This window comes from Furipterus horrens, unplaced genomic scaffold (genome assembly GCF_987537825.1).
Source record: "Furipterus horrens unplaced genomic scaffold, mFurHor1.1.pri manual_scaffold_7, whole genome shotgun sequence".
NCBI lineage: Eukaryota > Metazoa > Chordata > Mammalia > Chiroptera > Furipteridae > Furipterus > Furipterus horrens.
In genome coordinates this window covers 103240445-103266101 of record NW_028327177.1, presented here as the reverse complement: position 1 = coordinate 103266101, position 25657 = coordinate 103240445, and the positions used below count along the sequence as shown (strand labels likewise).

Below are 25657 nucleotides of genomic sequence, written 5' to 3'. Positions count from 1 at the left end.
GACACGGTACACATCACAAGGCCTTTTTCCGAAGGACAGCTGGGTCCCCGCTCCCGTGGAATGGAACTCAGGGGAAAACTGAGTCCTTGGGAGGGTAAGGCACTTTGCCCACCAGTGCGCAGCTCAGTGGGTGGTCTCTCTCCTTCAAGCAAGTCACACCTTTCCAACATCAATCATTTAAGGGAGACGAGTTTAACCTGCCATGCATGAGTCACTAAATTTCCATGGGGAACAGCTGACAGTCTCAGAGAGCAAGACTTTGGGAGAAGAGACCTAAGAAGGGAGGAGGACGAAGAGATTCAGAGGCCAGGGGCTCTGGGAGGTAGCAGCACAAATTGGGGAAAGCTAAGAATGGTCTGATTTGGGGTCTGGTATCAGCCAGAGTGATGTGGAAGATATGAACAAAAGATGTAGGTGGCATTCCCTACTGGGGAGGGCAGAGACAGAAAGGAGCCTGGAAGCCGAAATTCCAATGCTGGTCCAACAGTTGAGGGCTGCACATGCACATACCACACACACCCTAAATACCAGCTTTTCTCGGGGAGAATTGACACACAAATCAAGCAACATAGACCAATCCAATTTCCAAACAGTTCCATATCCAAGGCCCATTTAATCCCAACGTCAACTTTCAGAGGAGGTAATTATTGTAATTTCCACTTAACAGAAGAGGAGACAGCAGCTCAGAGAGGTAAAGGGTGTGCCCATAGAGTAAGTAGGAGATAGAGTACTGACACCTAGCAGTCTTTATGCCAGAAGTGGTGCTCAAAACCTTTATATTATAATGCCTTTCAGTCCCACCAGCAAATACCTTAATGAATAAGATACAGTTGCATTGCTTGTCTCAAATCCCCAATCTCTCCAACTTCAATGCCTACACCAGGGAATACCTTTAGTAACAACTATGCCCCATGCATTATACTTGTATTACATCTAATATGCCATTGTCCCCATTTTTCACTCAAGGAACATGAGTTTCGGAGAGAAGGACCTCATTACCCAGAAGATCAGTGGTGCAAGTACAGATCCAAGGCCAGGGCCTGTCCCTTGAAAAACAGGAGACCCAAGAGCCCTATTTTGTTCCTTCTTCCACCTTAAGCACTACCCCTTCACACCTTGGCACACCTGCACTATTTCTCCATTAGAGGGAAATAAGGAGTCTTGAAAGCTGGGGTGGGGGTGAGAGGGTGGGTTGCTTCCCAAAGGCCCAACCCTGAGTTCTGTAAGACCCCACTGTCCCTCTCCGAAGTTCCTAATGGTCTAGGTCTATCACACTCTCTGAGCCTTAACATCTTCCCGCCAGTGGTGACCATCTCCAGCTAGGATTCTTCCCCTCGGTTTCAGGAGAAGAAACTGAGGGACTGCGACTCACCTAAGGGGAGCCTAGGCTCCACTTGAAGTCACTAAACTCCTTAACGCCAAGAGGGGCCCCAGGCTGCCAGGCCTTAAGGGAGCCCCCAGGCTCTGTCCAGAGCACAGCCTTCTCACTGTACTGTGAGAAGCCGGGAACCTAAGGGTTGGGGACATTGGGAGTTGGGTCCTCAGCTCTAGCTGCAGAATACTGGCTGAGATCCCTCCTCGCCTGGGGGAATCTACATGATGGGCCAGAATCACCAGACCCCAGAACTGTGGGGAAGGGGCAATTTGGAGGCATGGGTCCCATGGCTTGCAAAAGGTAGGACAAGAGGCCTCAACCTCCAGTAGGAGGCATTCCCCTAGCCTTCCTTGCCCCTGGTCCCAGTCTTGGGTCTTAAGGAGGGATGACCTACAAGGAAGCATTAGGACCAGTCTACCCACTACGCCAAAAATTGAGTCCTTCCGTGTTCATCATAAGGCCGGTCGCACCCAGAACCGCAGGGAAATTGGAGAAGAAGCTGTAGTTAAGAATCCTTGCTTTCACATAAGGATCTCGGCGGCGGGGGGGGGGGGGGGGGGGGGTGTTGGTCACTAGAGAAGACCCGCTAGAGCTTCAAATACCAAAAGCCTTTGAAACGAGAGCCTCATTGTGTGTCTCGCGAGTTCCTCACGGAGAGGGAAGGGCCCAGACAAGGGTGTGTCTCTGCCCTTGGAAGGCACGGAACCTTTGTGCAAGTACAGCCCGTTGCTGCCCGGAGGCGCCTGCGCCACAGCCCGGCCGGCCGGCCGACACCGGAAGTGAGGTGTCCGTGGCGCCGTCGGAAGTTGCCACGTCCAAGGATCGGAGCTGCCGCCGCTGCCGCAACCATGGTGAGTGCTGGGGCCGCAGACGCTGAGTGGGGTTCCGGCCGTGGTCGTGCTCGGGCTGGGACCGTTCAGCTCCCTTCCATTGCTTTAAGGTTTGGGGGCTCCGGACCTCTAGGCACCTTTCGCAGGGGGAGGTCGCGGAACCTCCCGGAACTGCTGAATGCGCCGCTGCCGCGCCTTTCGCTCCTCGGTTTCCTTCTCTTCCCCCAATAATGGAAAACAAAACCAAGGACGTTGTGGGAACTACTGTATTCTACAATGCCAAACATAGTTCCCAATCTCAGCCTGCTAGCAGGCCTAGGTGCTGTTATCGACACTTCACAAATGAGAAAGCCTCTCGCACAGCTAGTAGGTGACGAGCTGAGATCCGAACCCTCTTACCCATTCCTTAATGATGTGTGTGGAACAGCGGCTAGGAGTAGGGCCCTGAGGTAACATGAGCACTTAAGGAAACTGAAGTCTCTGAGGGCAAGGGCCCAGTTTTTAAATCTGTGAAGTCCAGCGAGTACATTCACGCCACACCTACTCATTGAGTGAATGACTGAATGGGAGAACTGAGGGATGAAAAGCATCTAGCCTGAGCCTGGCACAGAATGGGGGTTCAGTAAACCGATGCTCTCAGGAACATGCATGTGCCTGGAGTTTTGAGGAAACCTGGGTGAACTCGGATGTCAGAACACTGGGTATAGTTCTTGCTTTGCTTGGGGGCTAAATTTTAAATTACTTATCTCTTAGCCTCTGATTCTTCCGCTGCTGAGAACTAGTGGCTCCTATGCTCTGACGGTCGTCTCATTCTAAATGAATTTTTGACTGATTCTGAAGAGCCAATACGTTTTGAGGGCTGCCACTTACTACTTAACAAGGACCAAACAAACACCTTTAGGTTCTCTGGAGGAAGGACTTTTTCTTTTTAATCTTTTAAAAAAGAAAAAAAGCACTTGTTCGGAACATGGCTCACCAGTTCTGACTGGTGGGTAGAAGTGGTATGAAACTTACCAGCGAACCTCTTCCTGGCTTTATTTAGCCCTCAGACATTGATTTAGGGAATTCAGTGTAACTACTTTATCTTCTAGATAGGCAGCCTAATGAGGTGGGGTGTTTTATGGGCTGGCAGTTAGCAGGTGGAGCTCTTTTACCTGTAAATAGCTCTGTAACTTTAGCAACTTCTTTCTCTCCTGTGGATTTCTTAAGTTCCTTAGTCTGTCAGACAACTCTGATTAACTCTGCCCTTCATCCTTCCCAGTGCACATGTGAAAGCACTTGGCAATCTGGATAGCTTGGCTCATATAGGAGACTTTTTTTCCCCTTCCTTGCTTGCCTTTGCAGACCTTGGGGCCCACTTTTTAGGGAATCTAGAATTTGATGAGAGAACCTGTGCTTACTTGATGTGCACCTTTTGAACTGCTTGCAGTGTTTGCCTTTCTGAAAAGTCAAGTGAGGCTTTATACCTGCAGGGTTTGTGCTATAAAAAGATGAAATGGGGGAAATGGTAAGAAATATCAGTTCCAAACTGAAACCTTTTCAGTCCTTTTATATCCCACTAGTTTTAAGACAACAGTGGTTGACCCAAGTAAAACTGTTTGTTTTTGTTCACTTATTCATTCAGCAAATGGTCACTGAGTTCTTTGTGGTTACAAATCGCTGTGCTGGGTAATTTGAGAGGATTCAGAACTGCAGAGAACACTAACCCTAGCTCCAGGAAGCATGCCTTCTAGTTGGGAGAAGAAAAAGTGTAAAGTGCCTTAGACATTTAGTGCTGAAGGCGTTCAGAGGAGTACAGCCAGTTGGGGGATCTGGGGATCTTCCAGAAGGGGGCCAGAATTCGAAATGGACCTTGGAGAACGGTTATAAAGGTGATGACTGTTACAGCTGTGTTCTAGACCTACAAGCTGCTCAACCCTGGAAACCAGTAGTCTAGAATCTGTCACAGGTTGTGGACCAGGGAGCAGCCTCAAGAGGAACTTGAATAAATCCTCCAAGTCTTAGATAGTAATCTCGTTATGCAAAAACACTGCCTGAAACATCAGAGGCTCTGTCATCCAGGATGGGAGCACCAGTCATTACGCCCTTGGGGTTCCTCTTCAACCTCAAAGGGAGCCAGGACTGTTGGCCATCTCCCCTCTTTGCTCATGTTATGCCCTCTGCTTGGACTGTACTTATTTCTCCTGTGCCACCTGGCAAATTCCTTATAATCTAAGTCCCAGTTTGTATTCAACACTACCAGCCCTTCAGGCTGTGATAGCATGTGTAAACCACCATTAAAGTATTTATCTTGCCGTGTTAGGGTTACTTGTGTGCAAGCTTCTCAGGGGCAAGAAGTACCTCTTATTTGTGTCTATATCTCCAGTTTCTGGCACAGTGCTTGACAAAAAGAAGGTACTTCAAGTGAATGTTTACTGAATGAATGAATGAAGAAATGCAGTCAAGAACTTTAGAATGATCAGTGGATTTAATAAGATAATTGCATTCTAACTGCCATCAGTTCATTTACCAATGATATCTTTGATTCTAGGTGTCAGTAATTAACACTGTGGACACCTCCCATGAGGACATGATTGTAAGTATTCTTTTAGCCTTCTGTCATGGACTGTGGACATGGGCATATCTGTGGGAGGGAAGCATTCATGAATCCAGTATGGCATTACAACCTTTACCAGTCAGACTGTAGCCTCAGGGGTATAGTCAGTCTCCCAGCAGTGCCCTCTGAGTTAGCAGGGCTGTGGCAGTCTGATCACTCTGGTCGGGGGAACCTGGGAAAGGTTTGTAGTTCAAGGCCTTCAGTCTTCTGGCCAACAGAGTAACCTGGTCTGGGATGGAGGCTGAGTATGTACAGAGGCTTGACAACAGTTTTCTCATCTCTCTTCCTCCTGCTGTCACTTCTTAGCCCCATTGAAAAGGGGGTTAAAAGAAGAGGAAGATGACTCAATATGAAGGCAGATGGCAGGCCTGGCAAAAGCCCAAGAGAGAGCCAAGTAGAACCACCATAGGCAGAGGTGCCAGACAAAGCCCTTTGGACCAGAAGTCATTAGCTCAGGGTGTTGCCTGAGAGGGAAACACAGGCTTCAGTATAAGAAGATAGAGCTTTAGGAGAAAGTTCAGAGATTAAAGTCTCCCACAGCCTCATGCAGGGCCAAGCAGTCCAGGCAGCCTTTGAGCAAGACCCAGGTCAGTCACCTTACAGCATTTCGTCTCAGGGTTCCTGACCACCAGTGGTGGCTTTGGGGCTTCTAAGAGGTGGCCTGGTCTTAGTCGTATATGTTCCCTGTATGCAGCCATGTGTGGTCTAGCTGTAAGACCACACCTCCTTGGAAACAGTGTGTCACCGTGGGTAAGAAGAGCCAATCTGAGACTGAGACTCCTTAGCCAACCTCTTTAACTCTTCTGAGCCAGCTTGGATTTCCTCAGAGCTAAAATAGGAAAAATAATGGATGTACTACCTACTTGCATGGGTTCGATTTAAGGAACAGATAAGGCAAAATAGTAATAACTAATGTCTACATGCTAACTATCAGATCCCATGCTAAATACTTTCCATTCATCATCTCATTTAACCTTCATAACAACCCTTGAAGCAAATGTCATTATTAGCCCCGTTTAAAAATAAGGAAACTGAAGAGTTTAAGAAGAGTAGGTAGTTTTTTCAAGGATGTGCAACACATAAGCTGAGGAAATAGGCTTTAAATCTGTTAGGTACTATGCCCTACTTCCTCCCAAAGTGTGTGATAGCACTTTATAGGAGAAGGGCTTCACAAACACATTTACAGAGATCTAACACTGGCACTGCCTTGCAAGAAGCCAAGACCAGGAATAGTAGAAAATAAACTTCCAAAGAATCAGGATGATTTTCTTACGTAGGGAGGTAAGAAAGGAATGTTGAAGCAGATGGCATGATTTCTTCCACTGAAAGGGTATAATTGCTTCTGATGATCATAGAAGTGACAGTTAATAGTTCTTCAAACCCTCAAGGTGGGATAGCTGAAGAAAGTGCCATCTATTGGAATAGGAAGGACCAGCAAACAGCGGGCCAGCAGGCATAGTGGCTCAGAAGAGCCATCACCCCAGATGGACAAGGAGCTGTAGGCAGAGGCCAGCCTTAGGTTTGGATTGCCAGTCAGCATCACAGAAGTCAATTTATCAGTGGTGGGGCCAGCAACATTTAAAGCATGCGTGGGCAGTCAGAGTGCTAGGCATGCTACTAGGAAAAAGGTGAAGTGAAAACCCAGGAACAAAGGTCCACAAAGGATCCAGGGCCATGGGTGGAGGAAGGAGCCCAGTGTCTGAATAGAACCCTGTGTCTAGGCCAGATGTACATCATGGAGGACCAGATTGGGGCCTATAGGCAGTCAAAGGCCTGCTCCTTTGGGTCAGCATTAGCCCTTGGTTCTGGGCTGAGTTGAACCTGCAGGTGTCATTCCCAGTAGCCCACAGAACCTCAGAACACGGGGGCGAGGGGGCAGTGCCTGAAGAAAAAGAATGAGTCTAGATTTGCTTTTTTTCTCCCATACCCACCCTGCAGAACAGGATGAGAAAGGACTTCCCCATGTGTGTAAAGAGTCTAAAAGTAGCTCAGTATGGTTTGTCCTGTCTCTTTCAGAAAGCTATTGTGTGCCAGAGAAGCAAGAATGTTGACATGCTAGCTTCCTGGATGACAGTGATGCTTCTCTGAGATTAGATTAATTTCAGGTAGATTCTGGTCCAAACTACACCGTCTGCCCTGGTGGCTGCACCCATTGGCCCTGCCACAGGCTTCACGAGCAGTCCTCCCTTTGCAGCATGACGCCCAGATGGACTACTATGGCACCCGCCTGGCAACCTGCTCATCAGACCGGTCCGTCAAAATCTTTGATGTACGCAATGGAGGACAGTTCCTCATCGCAGACCTCAGGGGGTGAGTGCAGCCAACCCTGGGCATGGTCTCAGGGAACGCTTGGGCTTTTCAGGCACGGCAGGAAGCCTGAGAGCCAGGTCAGAACAGCCCCACAGTGCAGTTAGCAGAGAGGACACTCGGGTCCCAGCCAGCCTGCTGCCCTCAGCAGACATACTGCACTGATGGATCCAGCAGTGAATCCCAGCTCTGCCACCCAGATGCCCACGAGAAGATCTTGGATGAGAAAGTCAGTTTATCCCTGGGAACCTTCACCTACTCACCCTCAAAATGGACTGGTACTGGCTGGTCCCAGGAAGAGCCTGTTCGCAGCAAGCCTTAAGTAGCCGCTGCTACTTTGGAAAGTGAGAAACTTTTTTTTTGCCCCAAGTTTAACCAGCATGGTCTAAGTGTCACTCAGGGATGGTAATGGGACACCATATCTTCACCATTTGGGGAAACATTCCCTTCTTCCTGTGTCCAGAATCACGTGAGTGAGGAGCCAAATGTCACTTTCCCTGTGCAGCAGTCCCTGGCTGAGCAGAGAGTTGCTAGGGAGAGGCCTGGCTGCCAGCACTGGCAGAGGCGGTCACATCTGCTGTCACTCAGTTCTTTCTGCTCTGTTTTTTTTCTTATGTGCAAAAGATGTGAAATATTGGAGAGATAAATTTACACCCCCATTCTTTTTTACCTTGGTTATATCTATGCTAGGTATAGGACAGAAGTCTACTGAAAGTTTCATTAGCAGCTCCTTTGTAAGGACTGGGAATGTACTATTGTCCTAACCAGAGGGAGGAGGAAACTGCCTGCAGCCTTGGGGTGAAGGAATAAACAAGGACAACAGTAATAGCTGGTAGGCACTGAGTGTGTTTTCCCTTGTACCAAACAAGTTCTTTACGTGGGTTATCACAAATATTGGGTTGGCCAGAAAGTTTGGATTTTTCCATATGATGGCTTTAGTAGCATTTGGTTATCTTTAACGTCATTCAAAACAATTTTGTTAGATTTTATTGTGACAGTTGTCATATCAGTGTCCATTTTTTAAAATATCAAAATTGGTGAATTTTTGTATAGCCATTTTAATATTGAAAATGGAAGAAAATACACATTTTTGGCATATTATGCTTTATTATTTCAAGAAAGGTAAAAATGCAATTGAAACGCAAAAGAATATTTGTGCAGTATATGGAGAAGATGCTGTGACTGATCGAATGTGTCAAAAGTAGTTTGTGAAGTTTTGTGCTGGAGATTTCTCACTGGATGATGCTCCACGGTCAGGTAGACCAGTTGAAGTTGATAGCAATCAAATCAATACATTAATTGAGAACAATCAAGTTATACCATGCAGGAGATAGCCAACATACTCAAAATATCCAAGTTAATAAAATTATTGGTGAAAATGAAAAATGTGTCTTTATTTTACGGAAAAAACTAAACAGACTTTTTGGCCAATCAGTATTTCCCCTTGTGACCACTCTATGAGAGAAGTCGTGTTGATATTTCCATTAAAAGACTAAGCCATAGAGAAGATAGCTCTTGCCTAAATTAAAGTAGCAGGTGATTGGAGAGTGGGTGTGAGAGAACCTGTTCCATCACCTGCAAGCTGGGCGACCTCTTGTGTGCTGGTGATGATCACCCTTCCCTGGACCAAGAGATGACCCCAGTACCAAACCCGGCACATGGTACATGCTCAGACGATACTTAGCATGTGGACACACAAAGATCAGAAGATAAGAGACATGCCTTTTGAGCAAATTGAAAGAGTAATGGAAAATATCAAAACAAAACAGATACTGCCTCCTAAAGAAGTCGACCATTTGGAAAGACAAATGATTCATTCCACAGATAATTACTCAGCACTTATGAGTGCAAAACCTAGATTGATCACTGACTCTGCTGATGATAGTAGGTGTTGGTGGTGCTGGCTGCCATCTGGAGCAAGTGAGGTTCAGTGGATTGGGACAGAAAGGCTAACTTAGAGTACTGACTTGCTTTCAAAGCCTCTCAGACCTCTGGGCCTCAAGGTTTTCACTCTCAATGAGTGTCCCTTGTGGCAGTGACATTTTGTGGCTTTCCTTTTCGAAATTCTTAAGACAGTTCTGTCCTGACACACTGTCTGTGCCTACCAAGGAAGCCATTTAGCTCAGTCCAGAGAAGTGGCCGGCAGAACACTGGGTTCCTCTGGCCCATCTGAATAACCTCTGACCCTCTCCTCTTACAGTCATGAGGGTCCTGTGTGGCAAGTGGCCTGGGCCCACCCCATGTATGGCAATATCCTGGCATCCTGCTCCTATGACCGGAAAGTCATTATCTGGAAGGAGGAAAATGGCACCTGGGAGAAGACACATGAACACACAGGGCATGACTCCTCAGGTACACTGACTGTGGCAGGAAGGTGGGAGGGGGGCCTTTGGGCAGGTGAGAAAGGCCTCTGTTCTGGCTGATGCTCTGGTTCTTTTCCCCTTGTGTTGCTTCTTGTTTATCCCTCGGGTTTTGGTTGGCTTTTTTGCTAGTGGTCCATAGGGGAGATAAGCGCTAAGACATAAAGCCAGTCCAGAGCAAAATGAGAAAAGCAAAGACAATACAGTTTTTAACGTTTATTTTAAGTACTAGCCTTTATTCTCAGGTTATTGTCTAGCTTTTGGGTAAGACAGACATTGGTTTAGAAAGTAATGATGTTAATAGGTGGTTGTTTTTTTAAAATCTCTTTAATTGATAAAGTTACAACTTCCCCATGGTGATCCCTGCAATTTGTTTTAGAAATTTAGTAAAATGATAAATCTAGAAAATCAAGGTTTGCTCATTGTGCCTCCCTCCTTCCTGCAGTAAACTCTGTATGTTGGGCGCCCCATGACTACGGCCTAATCCTGGCCTGTGGGAGCTCTGATGGGGCCATCTCCTTGCTGACATACACTGGGGAGGGCCAGTGGGACGTGAAGAAGATCAACAATGCTCACACTGTAAGTCCAGACCCTGCCTGCCTGCCTGTGAAGGGGTAACTCTGCAGACTTGCCTTGTGTCTCATGTAGACGCCATGGAGAGGGGCAGGAATAATGTCGCTGCTGTGCAGTGGGGCAGGGAAGGGGCTGCTGATCAGACATGCTTGGTAGAGCAGCTTTGAGCTGCTTTGCTCTGAAGCCAAACAAAGGCTGCATCCAGGGAGGTCAGAGGTCAACACTGGTTCTGCCTCGCAAGCTCCTAAACTGAAGAAGATGAGGGCACTGGCAAGGTGGCAGCAGCAGCCTGCCTACCTGTGACCTTTGCTGTGGATCCCTGAAATTGACATGTCTTGTTGTGTCCCCCTAGAACTGTGTGGTGTTATAGAAGGCATCACAGGAATTTAGTTTCCTATACTTCTAGTCGTTGTGCATTAAGGTTGAAACAGTCAAAAGTACTGTGGACAGTGTGGGGAGGAACTCACATTTTTTTGAGCTCCTACATTGTGTCATGTAATCCTCACAAGTGTTTGTGAACAAAAGGAGAAACTAACAGATGTACAGATTTGCAAGGTAAACAGTCATAGTCCCATTTTATGTTGAGGCAAGTGAGGCTCAGAAAAGTTAAATGACTTAGAGATGGCACTGTGCCAGGGATAGAACCCTAGAATCTGCCTGCCTTACCTACATAGCAGTTACAGCTTTGATGGCCCCAAACACTTCTGAATTCTACCCATATGGAAGCTTAGTCAGTTTCCCCAGATCCACAGCCCGCCCAGCCCTCAAAGCCCCAGGAGTTTGTCTCACAGTCTTGTTACTTGGGGCCTGTGATCACCATCTGCTGACTAACTTGCAAATGAATAGGGTGAGAAACTTCTGGCAAGATGGGGGTAGGGGCATCATTATTTTTCAGTCTTTCTGCATCTCTACATACAACCAGAACAACTAGGTAGCAAAACCAAAACCTCATAAACAAACACAACAAAAATGGGTAATGGGGTATTTCCACAAACTCTAAAATGTAAGTGGACAGGAATGAACCACGAGCAGTCCAAAGGCTGCATGGCATTGGTATGTGAACAGGAGGAGGGAGAAAGCAATAGGGTGGGTGCCTTCTAGCAGACCTGAGGAGTACCCATAACATAGCCAACTAGTACTGCAAAGCACAGCTGGCCAGTTTGAGAATAGCAGGTAAAACTGGGAGAAGGTTTGTGTTTCTAACTTTTTTTTTTTAATTAAGATAAAATTCACCCTTTTTAAAAGTATGCATTTCCACAGGTTTCAGTGTGTGTACTCTTTAAGTTCTCACTAACATTGTCAACGGTTTCTTGGAAACTGCACTTGAAGCAAAACTTTGTATAACAAAACCAATTTTACCCTAGACTAATTGATATAAACAAAAGCTTAGTTCCTACGGCATATTTTTGGTCACAAAAGCATCATCCAAGTTCTAAATAAAAACTCAAAACATTTCTAATATTAAACATTGAAATAAATGTTAGCTATACATACCATGTAAGAAAGATTAATTAAAACAAGTAAGATAATTATTTTCTAACCTTTTTATTCCAGTTCAGGGTCACAGGTAGCCAGAACGTATCGCAGCAGCCCAGGACACAAGGCAGGAGGCCAGCCTGTACAGGACACCTTCCCATCACAGGGAGCACTGACATGCACACCCACATTCGTACTGAGACGATTTAGACACCAGTTAACTAACATGCATATCTTTGGGATGTGGGAGAAGACCCACACAGACATGGGGAGAATGTGCAAACTCCACACAGTCAGTGGCCTTGGCTGAGAATTCTTATTATTTTTTTTTTTTTCATCAACATCATAATAAGACAACATGGAATGGAATAACATTATTCGAGGATCACCACTAATTTCCAGAAACTATCACCCCAAAAAAGCCTATTAGCAGTCACTCTTCATCCCCCAGCCCTAGGCAACTGCTAATGTACCTTTTGTCTCTATGGATTTGCCTATTCTGGACATTTTCTATAAATGGAATCATACAGTATGTGGTCTTTTATGACTGGCTTCTTTCTTTTAGCATGTTTGTAATTTTTTCCATATCATACCATATATCAGTGTTTCATTCCTTTTTATGGCTGAACAGTATTCCATTGGTGAATAATTTTGTTTAGCCAGTCATCAGTTGATGGACATTTTCAGCTATTAGGAATAATGCTATGAACATTCATGTATAAGTTTTCATGTAAAGGTACATTCTCAGTTTTCTCGGGTATATACCTGGAAATGGAATTGCTAAGTCATACGGAAACCCTGTGCTTAATTTCTGAAGTACTGCTAAACTATTTTCCAAATTAACTGCACCATTTTACATTCCTACTAGTAGTGTATGAGGGTTTCTTTTTCTCCATATCCTTGTTGTCTGTCTTTTTTATTATAGCTGTCCAAGTGGGTGTGAAGTGGTATCTCACTGTAGTTTTGATTTGCATTTCTCTCCTGACTAATGATCTTGGGTATCTTCACATGCTTATTGGTCATTTGTGTATCTTCTTTGGAGAGCTCACTGGGAGAAGTTTTACACTATATCATACCAGGGAATGCAAGGGTTCCAGCATAAGAAAAACTGAAGGGTTGGAGAAATCTGACCCTTTTGACCCACTAGCGCTTGTCTTCCATTACAGGGCCCCCTCAAGAGGAGAAACTTCTGGAAGTGAAATCAAAATTGAGCCAGACAGGGACACAGAAAGGGAGAATATATACCAAAGTGGGGGGGGGGGGGGGGGGACAGAGCCAGGAAATCCTAAAAACAAGCCATCATATTTGTTGTTAACACTACACAGAAAAAGAGACATCTGAACTTAAAATGGCCCTCCTAAACCTCACTTTGTTGGGATAACTAATTTCACATAAAAATAACAGAAAAGTATTTAAGGTGAAATCAACATACAAAGTTTTCCTTGTTAAAAAAACAAAACAAAACACACAGAATAACATCCCTACAGGCAATGGAAAAAAAAAAAAAAACATGCCCACCAAACAGAACCAAACTCTTACCCACTATTTCAAAATAAGCTAAGAGACATTTTTTTTAAATTACATAAGACATGAAAAACAGCATAAATCAAAATTAGAAAAGTCAGAAATGAGGTGACAGAACTCAGGAAAGAATTAGAAATTTAAAAGTTATTTAATTTTAGAAGTAAAGATTAGGTTTTCTGCATTAGGTTTGCCACCAGAACACAAGTGTCATGAAAACACCACTAAATAAAAGCCAAAATGGGAAACGAAAAGACTCATACCAACGCTGTTATCATTGAACACATAGATTCCAGCAATTCTGCCACTATTGCCATCTGATCTACAAATGTGGTGGTAACAACAACAAAAAGTTTAAAAATTTGAGGTGGAGGCTGCTGAGATGGGAAAGGGCTCCTTCAAGTATGCCTGGGTTTCGGATAAGCTAAACATGAGCATGATATCACCACTGGTATCTCCCTGTGGAAATATGAGACAAACAAGTATTATGTGACCACCATTATGAGAACAGGCACATCTCAGGCTGACTGCTGCTGTCCTGATTGTTGCTGCTGTTGGTGGTGAATTTGAAGCGGGGGTCTCCAAGGCTAGGAAGACCCGTGAGCATGCCCTTTCTGGCTTATAAGCTGGGTGTGAAACTGACTGTTGATGCTAACTAAATGGATTCCACTGAGTTGCGCCCCATCCAGAAGAGATAGGAGGAAATTGCTAAAGAAGTCAGCACCCACAGTAAGAAAATTGGTTACAATCCTGACAAGAGCATTTGTGTCAGTTTCTGGTTGGAATAGCGACAACATGCTGGAGCCAAGTGCTAACATGCCTTGGTTCAAGGGATGGAAAGTCACCCATAGAGATGTCAGTGTCAGTGAAACCACACTGCTTGAAGCTCTGGATTGCATCCTACCACCAACTCATCCAACTGACAAGCCCCTGCATCTACCCCTCTGGGATGTCGACAAAGTTGGTAGTATTGGTACTGTCCCTGTGGGCCAACTGATGTTCTCAAACCCAGCATGATGGTCATCTTTGTTCCAGTCACTGTTACAACAGAAGTAAAGTCTGTTGAAATGTACCATGAAGCTTTAAGTGAAGTTCTTCCTGAGGACAGTGTGGACTTCAGTGTCAAGAATGTGTCTGTCAAAGATGTTTCATTGTGGCAGTGTGGCTGGTGACAACAAAAATGACCCACCAATGGAGGCAGCTGGCCTCACAGCTCAGATGGTTATCCTGAACCATCCAGGCCAGATCAGTGCTGGCTATGCACCTGTGCTGGATTGTCACACAGCTCATGGTGCTTGCATATTTGCTGAACTGGAGGAGATTGATTATTGTTCTGGGGAAAAGCTAGAAGATGGCCTAAAGTTTTTGAAATCTGGTGATGTAGCCATTGTTTGTATGGTTTCTGGCAAACCCATGTGTTTTAAGAGCTTCTCTGAACATCCTCCTCTGTGCCATTTTGCTGTTCATAACATGAGACTGGCTGTGGGTGTCGTCAAAGCAGTGGACGAGAAGGCGTTGACAAAGTCACCAAGTCTGCCTAGAAAGCTAAATGAATACTATCCCCAGTACCTGTCACCACAGTCATAATCGGTGGTGGAAGAAGGGATCTCAAAACTATTTGTCTCAATTGGCCATTTAAGCTTAATAGTAAAAGAATGGTTAGTGATTACAATGCATTGTAAAACCTTCAGAAGGAAAAGAGAATGTTTTGTGGACCATTTGGGTTTTGTGCATGTGTGTATGTGTGTGTGTGTGTGTGGCACTTTTTTAAGTTAATTGTTCTTAAAGTCAGTATTTTGTTAACTACCAGCAAAATGGCACCAGTTCCTACTGGTGAACTTGGACCTTGGTTCTTGAGTTTGCCAAATAAACAATCCAGAACCAAGAACTCAAGTTATAAGAGAAATGTATTTAGAAAGTTATTCGACCTAATAAGTGAATTCAGCAGAGTAGCAGGATACGAAGTCAATATTCAGAAATCAATGGACAACTTCTGGCCAGGATGGAGCCCTAACAGACACACTGTGTCTCCCTCCACAACTAAGAAGGAATACAACTACCTCAAAACTAGAGACAACTGTAAGTTCCAGAAAATTGAGCTGCATGGAAGTCCAACAAACAAAGGTATGAAGAAGAAATACTCGTCCAGGCAGGTAGGAGGGGCGGAGCCAGAGCAGAGAGGACACGGTGTGGTGGTGGCAGTGGCAGGCTGGCGGAAAGTGCAGTCACACATTTTAAAAAGTCAAAAGGGACACCTGGGGAGCATTCCCAGCCCCAGACCAAACCACGAAGCTCATGGTCCCAGCACTGGGGAAAATAAAGCCTCACTGCTTCTGACTGTGCAAACCAGTGGGGGTTGGGGCAGAGGAAGAAACTGCCAGTGTCCCAGCAGAGTCCACTTGTTTAAAGGGCCCCCACAGCCCTAGAAGGATGCAGACCCACCCACTCTGGGAACGATGACCAGGGCAACAGCTAGAGAGGCACCAGTCCAATACAAAAGTGGGAGAAGTGCCTGGAAAGGGGGCAAGTTCTGAGCAAGCAGCATTGTTCCCTCTCAGACCCCTCCCCCACACAGAGTGCCACAACGTGGTGAAACAAGGCGTCCTATACTGATGAATACCTAAGGCTTCACCCCTTACAAGGTAACAGGGGCAACAGCTCTACCTAAGACATAGAGGCAAAGAAACACAGGAGTCTGTCAAGATGAGGGGACAGAGAAGTATGGCCCAAAAGAGGGAACGATCAAGGTTCCAGTGGGAGAATTAAACACTGAGGAGATAACCAACCTAGCAGACACAGAGTTCATAACACTGGTGATAAAGATGCTCACAGGCTTGACAGATATACTAGAGTACGGCAAACGTATAAGGGAAGAAGTGAAGGCTATCCTAAATTAAACGAAGGAAAATTCACACAAAACCAATGCTGAAGGGAAGGAAACCGGGGTTCAAATCAATGATTTGGAACATAAGGAAGAAAAAAAACGGTCAACCAGTACAGAATGAGGAGACAAGAATTGAAAAAAAACATGAAACTGGTCCCTGGTGCCAAAAAGGTTAGGGACGGCTGCTATAGAACACTGACAAAAGAAATTGAGGAAGATACAAATAAATGGAAGCATATACTCTGCTCATGAATTGGAAGAAATAACATCATTAAAATATCCATACTACACAAAGGAATGCATAGATTTGATGCAATTCCTATTAAAATACCAATGGTATATTTCACAGATCTAGAACAAATACTTAAAAAATTTGTGTGGAACCAAAGAAGTCCCCAAATACCCACAGTAATCTTGAAAAAGAAGAACAAAGTTGGAGGGGTCACAATACCTGATATGAAACTATACTGCAAGGCCACTGTAATCAAAACAGTCTGGTACTGGCATAATAACAGACACAGAGATCAGTGGAACAGAATAGCGAGCCCAGAAACAAACCCATGTCTCTATTGTCAATATTTGACAAAGTGGACACAAGCATGCAATGGAATAAAAATAGCCTGTTTGTTGGTGTTGGGAGAACTGGACTGGTACATGCAAAAACATGAAACTGGACCACCAACTTACATTACATCCCCAGGGCTTATTTGTACCTTTTGACGGGGGCGGGGGGTGGGATTGTTTTGAGGGTTTTTTGTTTGTTTTTTACATTTCACATAGTATTTGTCTTTCTGTCTGACTTACTTCACTTGTTTAATGCCCTCCAGGTCCATCTGTGTTGTCGCAGATAGCAAGGTTACATTCTTTATTATGTCTGAGTAGTGTCTACATACCATATCTTTATCCATTCAGCCATCCGATAGACACTTAGTTTGTTTCCATATCTTGGCTATTGTAAATAAGGCTGCAGTGAACATAGGGTTCATGTATCTTTTTGAATTAGTGTTTTCTTCAGACACATACCCAAAAATGGAATTGCTGGACCATGTGGTAGTCCTATTTTTAATTTTTGGAGGAACCTCCATAGGGTTCATGTATCTTTTTGAATTAGTGTTTTCTTCAGACACATACCCAAAAATGGAATTGCTGGACCATGTGGTAGTCCTATTTTTAATTTTCGGAGGAATCTCCATGCTGTTTTCCATAGTAGCTAAACCAATTTACATTCCTACCAACAGTTCACAAGGGTTCTCTCTTCTCCACATCCTCAACAACGTTTTTTATTTCTGGGTTTTTTGATGATAGCTGTTCTGACAGGTGTGAGATAATATCTTATTGTGGTTTTGATTGCATTTCTTTAATGATTAGTGACGTTGACCATCTTTTCATGTACTTGTTGACTATCTTTATGTCTTCTTTGGGAAAAATGTTCAGATCCTCTGCCCATTTTTATTTTATTTTTTTAATCCACACCAGAGGATATGTTTATTGATTTTTTGGAAAGAGAGGAAGGGAGAGAAAGAAGGGGGGTGGGCATCAATCAGTTGTCTCTTGGACGCACCCTGACCCAACCAGGGATTGAACCTGCAACCTCTTAATGTACTGGATGATGGTCCAGCCAACAGCCACCCGGCCAGGGCATCTCTGCCCATTTTTAAACCAGATATTGTTTCTTTGATTGAGTCGTATAAGTTCTTTTATATTTTAGATATTAATCCCATATCACACATATGATTTGCAAATATTTTCTCCCATTCACTAGGTTGCCTTGTCATTTTGTTGATGATTTCCTTTGCTGTGCAGAAGCATTTCAGTTTGATATAGTCCTACTTGTTTATTTTTGCTTTTGTTGCTTTTGCTTTTGGAGTCAGATACAGAAAATCATTGTCAAGACCAATATCAAGGAGCTTACCACCTATGTTTTCTTCTAGGAGTTTTATGGTTTCAGGTCTTACATTCAAGTCTTTAATCATTTCCAGTTAATTTTTGCATATGGTATAAGGTAGTAGTCAAGTTTAATTCTTTTCCATTCCAGTTTGCATTCTTTTGCTATCCAGTTTTTGCAACACCATTTATTACAGAGACTATCCTTTCCCTATCATATATTCTTGTCTCCTTTGTTATAAAGTAATTGACCATATATGCATGTGTTTATTTCTGAGCTGTTTATTCTGTTCTGTTGATCTATGTTTCTATTTTTTATGTCAATACCATACTGTTTTGATTGCTGTAGCTTTGTAATATAGTTTGAAATCAGGGAGCATGGTACCTCCAGATGTGTTCTTTCTTAAGATTGCTTTGGCTATTTGGGGGTCTTTTGTGGTTCCATAAAAATTTTAGGGTTGTTTTTTCTATTTGAAAAATGCCATTGGAATTTTTATAAGGATTGCATTGAATCTATATAGATTGGTTTGAGTTGTGTGGAGATTTTAACAATAATAATTCTTCCAGTCTGCCCTGGCCAGGTGGCTCTATTGGTTTGAGTGTTGTTCCATACACCAAAAGGTTGCTGCTTCAGTTCCCAGTCAGGGCATATACTTGGATTGCAGGTTCAATCCCCGGTCAGGGCACATACATGAGGCAACTGATCGATGTTTCTCTCTCACATCAATATTCTCTCCTCCACCCCCACATCCTCTCTCCCTAAAATCAATAAAAACATATCCTCAGGTGAAGATTAAAAATATATAAATAAATAATTATTATTCCAGTCCATGAGCATGGAATATCTTTCTGTTTACTTGTGTCTTCTTTAATTTCTTTTGTCATTATCTAATGATTTTCAGGTATAGGTCTTTCACCTCCTTTGTTAAATTTATTCCTAGGTATTTTATTCTTATTTATACAGTCATAAATGAGACTGTTTTTCTTAACTTCATTTTCTGATAGTTCTCAGTATATAGAAACACAAAATATTTTTGTAGATTGATTTTGTGTCCTATAATGTAACCAAATTTATTCCAGCACTCTAGCTGGGGTCTTTAGGGTATTCTGTATATAATATGTCATCTTCAAATACTGGCAGTTTTATTTCTTTCCAGTTTGGATGCCTGTTACTTCTTTTTCTTGTCTGATTGCTCTGGCTGGGACTTCCAAGTCTATGTTGAAAAGAAGTGATGAGAGTAGGCATCCTTGTCTTGTTCCTGATCTTAAAAACAAGCTTTCAGCTTTTCACTGTCGAGTATGATGTTAGCTGTGGCCTTGTCATATACGGCCTTTTATATGTTGAGGTACATTACCTCTATGTTCACTTTATTGTAAGTTTTTATCATAAATAGATGTTGAATTTTATTAAATGCTTTATCTATTGAAATATGATTTTTATTCTTCAGTTTGTTAATGTAGTCTGTCACCTTGATTGATGTGTGGATGTTAAACCATCCTTGCATCCCTGGAATAAATCTCACTTGATCATAGAGTATGATCCTTTTAATATATTGCTGAATTCAGTTTTATAATAATTTGTTGAGGATTTATGCATCTGTCTGTGTTTATAGGCTTATCGGGTTATTGACCTGTCATTTTATTTTCTTGTGGTGTCCTTGTCTGGTTTTGGTATCAAGGCAAAGCTGGCCTCATAAAATGAGTTTGGAAGCATTCCCTTCTTTTCTATGTTTTGAAAGAGTTTGAGATGGATTGGTATTAATTCTTTGAATGTTGGAAGAAGTCACCAGTGAAGCTATCTGTTCCTAGACTTTTATTTCTTGGGAGATTTTTGATTACAATACAGTCTCCTTACGAGTCATTAGTCTATTCAGATTTTCTATTTCTTTATGATTCAGTCTTAGAAGGTTTTATATTTTTAAGAATTTATTCTTATGATTTTTGTATTTCTGTGATATTATTTGTAATGTCTCCTTTTTCACTTCTGATTTAATTTTTTGGGCTTTTTTTTTCTTGGTGAGTCTAACTAAAGGTTTGTCAAAATGTTTTAAATCTTTTCAAAGAACCAGCTCTTAGTCTCGTTGTCTTTTTAGTCTCTATTTCATAAGTTTCCTTCCTTCCTTCTACTAATCTTTGACTTCATTTGTTTGTATTCTAGTACTTGATGTGTAAAGTTAGGTTGGTTTTTTTGTGTGGGTGTCTTAAGGTAAGCAATCATCACTGAACTTCCCTCTTAGAACTACTTTTGCTGCACCCCATGAATTTTGGTGTATTGTATTTCTAGCTACATCATCTCAAGATATTTTTTTTCTCTTTTGATTTCTTCATTGACCCACTGGTTGTTCAGTAGCATGATGTTTAATCTGCACATATTTGTGAATTTTCCAGTTTTCTTTTTATAATTGATTCCTATTCATACTATTTTGGTTAGAAAAGATCCCTGATAGGATTTCAATCTTCTTAAATTTGCTAACTTGTTTTGTGACCTAACATATGGTCAATCCTGGAGAATTTTCCATGTGCACTTGAGAATTATGTTTATTCTGCTGCTTTTGAATAGATTTTTCTGTATATATGTTAAGTCTATCTGATCAAACATGTTTAATTTTGATATTATTGATTTCCTCTGGGTGATGTATGTGGGGTATTAAAGTCTCCTACTGTTATATTGCTATCTGTTTCTCCCTTTGGGTTTGTTACTCTTTGCTTATATATCTGGGTATTTCTCTGTTGGGTACATAAATATTTACAAATATTGTATCCTCTTGTTGGATTGACCCCTTTATAATTATGTAATGCCCTCCTTTGTCTCTTATTAGAGTCTTCGTGTTGAAGTCTATTTTGTCTAACATAAGTATAGGTACTCCAGCTTTTTTTGTTTTGTTCTCCATTTGCTGGGACTATCTCTTTTCATCTCTTCACTTTCAGTCTGTGTGTGTCCTTATATCTGGAATTAGTCTCTTGTCAGCAGCATATAGATGGCTCTTGTTTTTTTCTCCATTCAGCTACTCTATGATTTTTTTTGTGGGGGGGGCAGAATTTAGTCCATTTACATTTAAAGTAAGTATTGATAGGTATGTGCTTCTTGCCATTTTGCTCATTGTTTTGTGACTTAGTGTACTTCCTCTCTGTTCCTTTCTTCTCTTGCTCTCTTCTTATTTGTGGTATGATGACTTTCTTTAGTGGCATGCTTAGATTCCTTTCTCATTATTTTTGTGCATCTACTATTGTTTTTTGCTTTGTGGTTTCCATATAACAAACTTATAAACTTAAGTTGATAACTTAAGTTTAAACACATTGTAAAGCTCTACATATTTACTCTCTCCCCACCCACATTTTATATTTTTGATGTAACATTTTACATCTTTTTATCTTTTGTATCCCCTAATTTTTGTAATGATAGTCATTTTTACTATTTTTGCCTTTTAACCTTCATACTAGCTCTATAAGTGATTAATCCACTACCTTTACTATATATTTATTTACCTTTACTGATGAGATTTATACTTTCATGTGTTTTCTTGTTACTAACTAGTAACCTTTATTTCAGTTTAAAGAAGTCCTTTTTAACTTTTCTTGTAAGGCCAGTTTAATCACGATGAACTCCTTTAGCTTCTGCTTGTCTGAAAAAAAAAAACTCCTTCAATTCTGAATGATAACTTTGCCAGGTAGAATATTCTTTTTTTTTTTTTTTCGTTTTTTCTTTTTTTCTTTTTAATTTTAATTTATTGATTTTAGAGACAGAGGAAGAGGGGGAGAGAGCAAGAGATCAATTTGTTGTTCCACTTGTTTATGCATTCATTGGTTGATTCTTGTATGTGCCCTGACTGGGAATCAACCCAGCAACGTTGGCATAACCAGACAACACTCTAACCAACTGAGCTACACAGCTAGGGCCTAGAATATTCTTAGTTGTAAGTTTTTGATTTGTTTTTTCTTTCAGCACTTTGAGATGGTTATTATCTTGATTGTAATGGTGGTTTTACAGGGTATACCTATGTCAAAGTTTATCAAATTGCATATTTTTTGTGCAGTTAATGTCAGTTATACCTCAAAGCTGTTTTTAAATTTTTATTTTTGAGTATAAAAACAATTACTGGTGTGCAAGAACTCAAGAACTATTGCTTTCATGAGCCTTTCTTGAGGCATATACTAGAAAATACACTTCAGACAACAAAATGACTAGAAAAACATTTATACAGACCTATATCATTTTATTGCACTTTGCTGATATTGTAGTTTTTGCAAATTGAAGACAAGACCCTCCACCAGCAAAAAGGTTACAATTCGCCTTATTTTGATACTCGCTTTATACAGTGGTCTGAACCAAATCTGCAATATCTCTGAGGTATGCCTGTATAGATAATACAGTTAATGGTAGAGAACTAAGACTAAGTAAGGTTTAGAAGACAGAGTATAGGCTGTACTGGCCATGGGCTCTGCTAAGATAGAGTACAACTGTTAAAAACGGTGAGGCACACGAGCATCTGGAGATCCACATTTTTTGATGTTGGCACCATTAACATACAAACACTACCCACTCACACACACAAAAAATACCTGGGGGAGAATGGGAAGAACATTGCAAACACTTTATCAAAGATTTTAGTAATCATATGTAAGACTGTATGAAATAAGATAAATAGTTATGTGGCAGTGAGCATCCCTAGCACCAGATTATAGTCTTGAATATAGTTTCTCACTAAAGGAAACCAAAACTCTTGAGGAAATGGCCAATTCCAGGTCTGAGGCAGGAAATAGACAAGGTGAGCTTGTACATTTTGTCATACCAGTCTGAAAAGAAATAATCAAAGTCATACTTTGACATACTAGGGTTATGTCAAAAGAGCCAACTTGAACAGGTTCACAATGCCCAGGATGGGGAGTGTATAAAAAATGAAAATAATTGCAATGAACTAAACCCATTACATATGCTTAAATCCATGAGTTCTTAAATTTGAGAGAATCAGTCATCTTTGGAAAATGAAAGAGAACCAGTTTAGAAAGATTCAAGCATATCCTACCTTTCCTATCTGATCTGTACCTCTAGGCAACCAAATATTAATGAAGGAATTGCCCTATCCTAGTGCATTCCATGTAATACATGACAAAAAAAATGAATGGAATTACAGTATCGCCATTTTCTAATGCTCAGTGAGTTGAGAGAGGCATAAATTATTGACAGGTGCTAACAACACATGCTTCCTGATAGAAGAATACACTACCACGTGTAGTCTTGGCAAAGGGATCAAGCCTGAGTCTGATCTAGTCATGGATCCAGCTGACAATTTCAGAATTCAGAGGAACATGTTGAACTGAGTATGTAACAGCAAAAACCAGCCCAAGAAACTACAGGACAGATGTCACTGATTCTTTAACAGAAAAATTGTAAGGAAAATAAAGATCAGAGGAGAGATCTATAAATGAGATTTAAAAATATCAAAAAAAAAGTACTTAAATAGCAAGACTAAACTTTAGAGTCAGGATGCACATTTGAGTGACAAAACTAAAACAAAAAGATTAAAAGTTAGGATAATAGGTACTTACTGGGGCAGAAAGGCTATGATTCAGGTAGGAGGTAATGATGGCTTCCTGAGTAAATGGCAGTTTTATTTCTTGACCTGGTGGCAGTTACACGAGGGTTTTAGAGTAATTCATTAAACCATATTTACCATGTATGGTTTTCTGAACCTGTGCCCTCCATTCATATGTTTGAAAAATGTTCTGTTTCTTAAATTCCTGAGAGTCCCTGATTCTTACTTTAAATATATACAGTAGTCCCTCTCTATATCGCAGTTCACTTGTCACAGCCTCACTGTATCGCAGGATTTTTTAAAATATTATATTTAATTATTTATCACGGGATTTTGCGTTCCTGTATACATATGTTGTTAAAGTTACGGAGGTTTAAGAGTGTAGAATATGTTTAAGAACATAAGTAGTGTTTATAAAAGTGTGGAAAAGGTTAATAAGGGAGTGGGAAAGGTTAATAAGGGACTGGGAACAGTTTATAAGTGTGTGGGAAGGGTTTATAAAGCCTTAAAGTATAAATAAATAGTAAAATAAATGTAAGGTTCCTACTTTGCAGATTTTCATCTATCACGGGGGGGAGGGGATCTAGAACATAATACCCGTGATAAGTAAGGGAATACTGTATTGCTGAAAATACATACAGTTAGGAGTCCTTGAAGGAGAATTATGAGTGGCTAATCCTTAGTTTATCAAAACAGCTGTCCTACATAATCCAATCCTGAGGATCAGAAAGGAAATGAGCAGCAGCCTTAAGTCTGCCAAAGCAGTGGTGTATTGCAGGACAAAAGGGCAAAGTCACAAGTCCCCCGTCATTACAGATTGGCTGCAATGCCGTCAGCTGGGCCCCTGCTGTTGTACCTGGAAGCCTCATAGACCAGCCTTCAGGGCAGAAGCCCAACTACATCAAGAAATTTGCCTCAGGTGGCTGCGACAACCTCATCAAGTTGTGGAAGTAAGTGGGGTTGGTGGACTTCTCAGGGGGACACTTCTCACCTTCTACCCTACCTACCATGTCTCAGCTACAGTTCACAGAAAAACAAGATCACGTTTTCTTTTTCCCTCTTGCCCACAGAACACTATTTTCAATATCAGACGACATCCTTTAAAACTTTTTTTTGCTTTTTGCTCAAGTACTTTTATTCTTCACCTAATTCCTAACTTCTAGAGCTGACTTGGCTGTGGAAGAACAATGAATTATTATTGCTCATAAACTAGATAAAATTCTACAGGCTCAACAAATGACATCAGAAAGATGGACTAGCTTCTCAGCCCCTGTGGAGCCTACAACGTGGGGAAGGCAGCTGGGCTGCTACATGATTTTCCTCTGATTGCCCCCAACTAGGGAGGAAGAGGACGGCCAGTGGAAGGAGGAGCAGAAGTTGGAAGCACACAGTGACTGGGTTCGAGACGTGGCTTGGGCCCCTTCAATTGGTCTACCCACCAGCACCATCGCCAGCTGTTCCCAGGTCAGCTCAGACCCATGAGAGCATCCATGTTATTTAATCTCTGGGTGAGTCCCATCAGCCCATACAGTCCTTTTAGGAGAAAGCCCTTGAAAGGTAAGGGCAGGGCATCAGGCACCTTTGGACTCGTGCAGATGGGGAACATGTAGAGCCAGGGCGTCACGCAATGAACTCTTGATCATAAGCCACAAGTGGCTTGCCTCCACTGAGCCAAGAGCAGGACCAGTTTCCCTTCCTGATGCTTGTGTGAAGAGGGAATGGAGGTGCTCAAGTGCAATTCTGAGAGTGCTCCCAAACAAGGACCAGGGCAGTGGGAAATTCTAAGACCTTGGACTCATCTAATGTCCATTCTCCCCAGGCAGATCACAAAAGTAAGACCAAGGACAAGCCTTTAATTATATGCTACCAACACCCTGGGCAAGAATTAAGCCAGGCCTCCAGGCCTTTTACGTCATTTGTGCCTATTTTGTTTGGTCCTAAATCTGAGAGGGTGTTGGGTCTTTTTTTGTCTCCCTTCTTATTCTCTGAGCTCAGTTTTTAGACCGCCATACCCATTCAATTGACAGAGCCAGAGGAAGCTGAAACAAGGAATTGACTTGCAGACATAAGGCAAACCCCAGAGAAAATTTGAGAGTTAGCAATGCAGACAAAGTGCATACCTGAAACCAATACAAGGAAAGGAGCCTGGGAGATTCTTGGCATATGTGAAGTGTATTCCTGGGGAAAAGGGATAAAAGCAAGGGTACTGGGCTGGAAATTGGCCCTCAAAGCTGTGGAAACCCAGAAAGTCCTTGTATGTGCTTTGCATTGAATCCCCCACTCTATTCTTGCAAAGGTCCAATATGGCTCCAGACAG

At 42.2% G+C, this 25657-nt stretch overlaps 1 protein-coding gene across 1 annotated transcript in view; it reads left to right on the top strand.

The window, feature by feature from the left end:
- The first annotated feature begins 2143 nt into the window (after positions 1–2143).
- The window catches only part of SEC13 (SEC13 homolog, nuclear pore and COPII component), a 35929-nt gene continuing 12415 nt past the window's right edge, over positions 2144–25657 (top strand). The window contains exons 1-7 of the mRNA XM_090284168.1: positions 2144–2226; positions 4736–4780; positions 6996–7111; positions 9309–9460; positions 9914–10047; positions 24157–24290; positions 24681–24804. Of these exons, the coding sequence (XP_090140294.1) occupies positions 2224–2226; positions 4736–4780; positions 6996–7111; positions 9309–9460; positions 9914–10047; positions 24157–24290; positions 24681–24804 (708 nt within the window). The 5' untranslated portion in view covers positions 2144–2223. The remainder of the gene's footprint in view (positions 2227–4735; positions 4781–6995; positions 7112–9308; positions 9461–9913; positions 10048–24156; positions 24291–24680; positions 24805–25657) is intronic.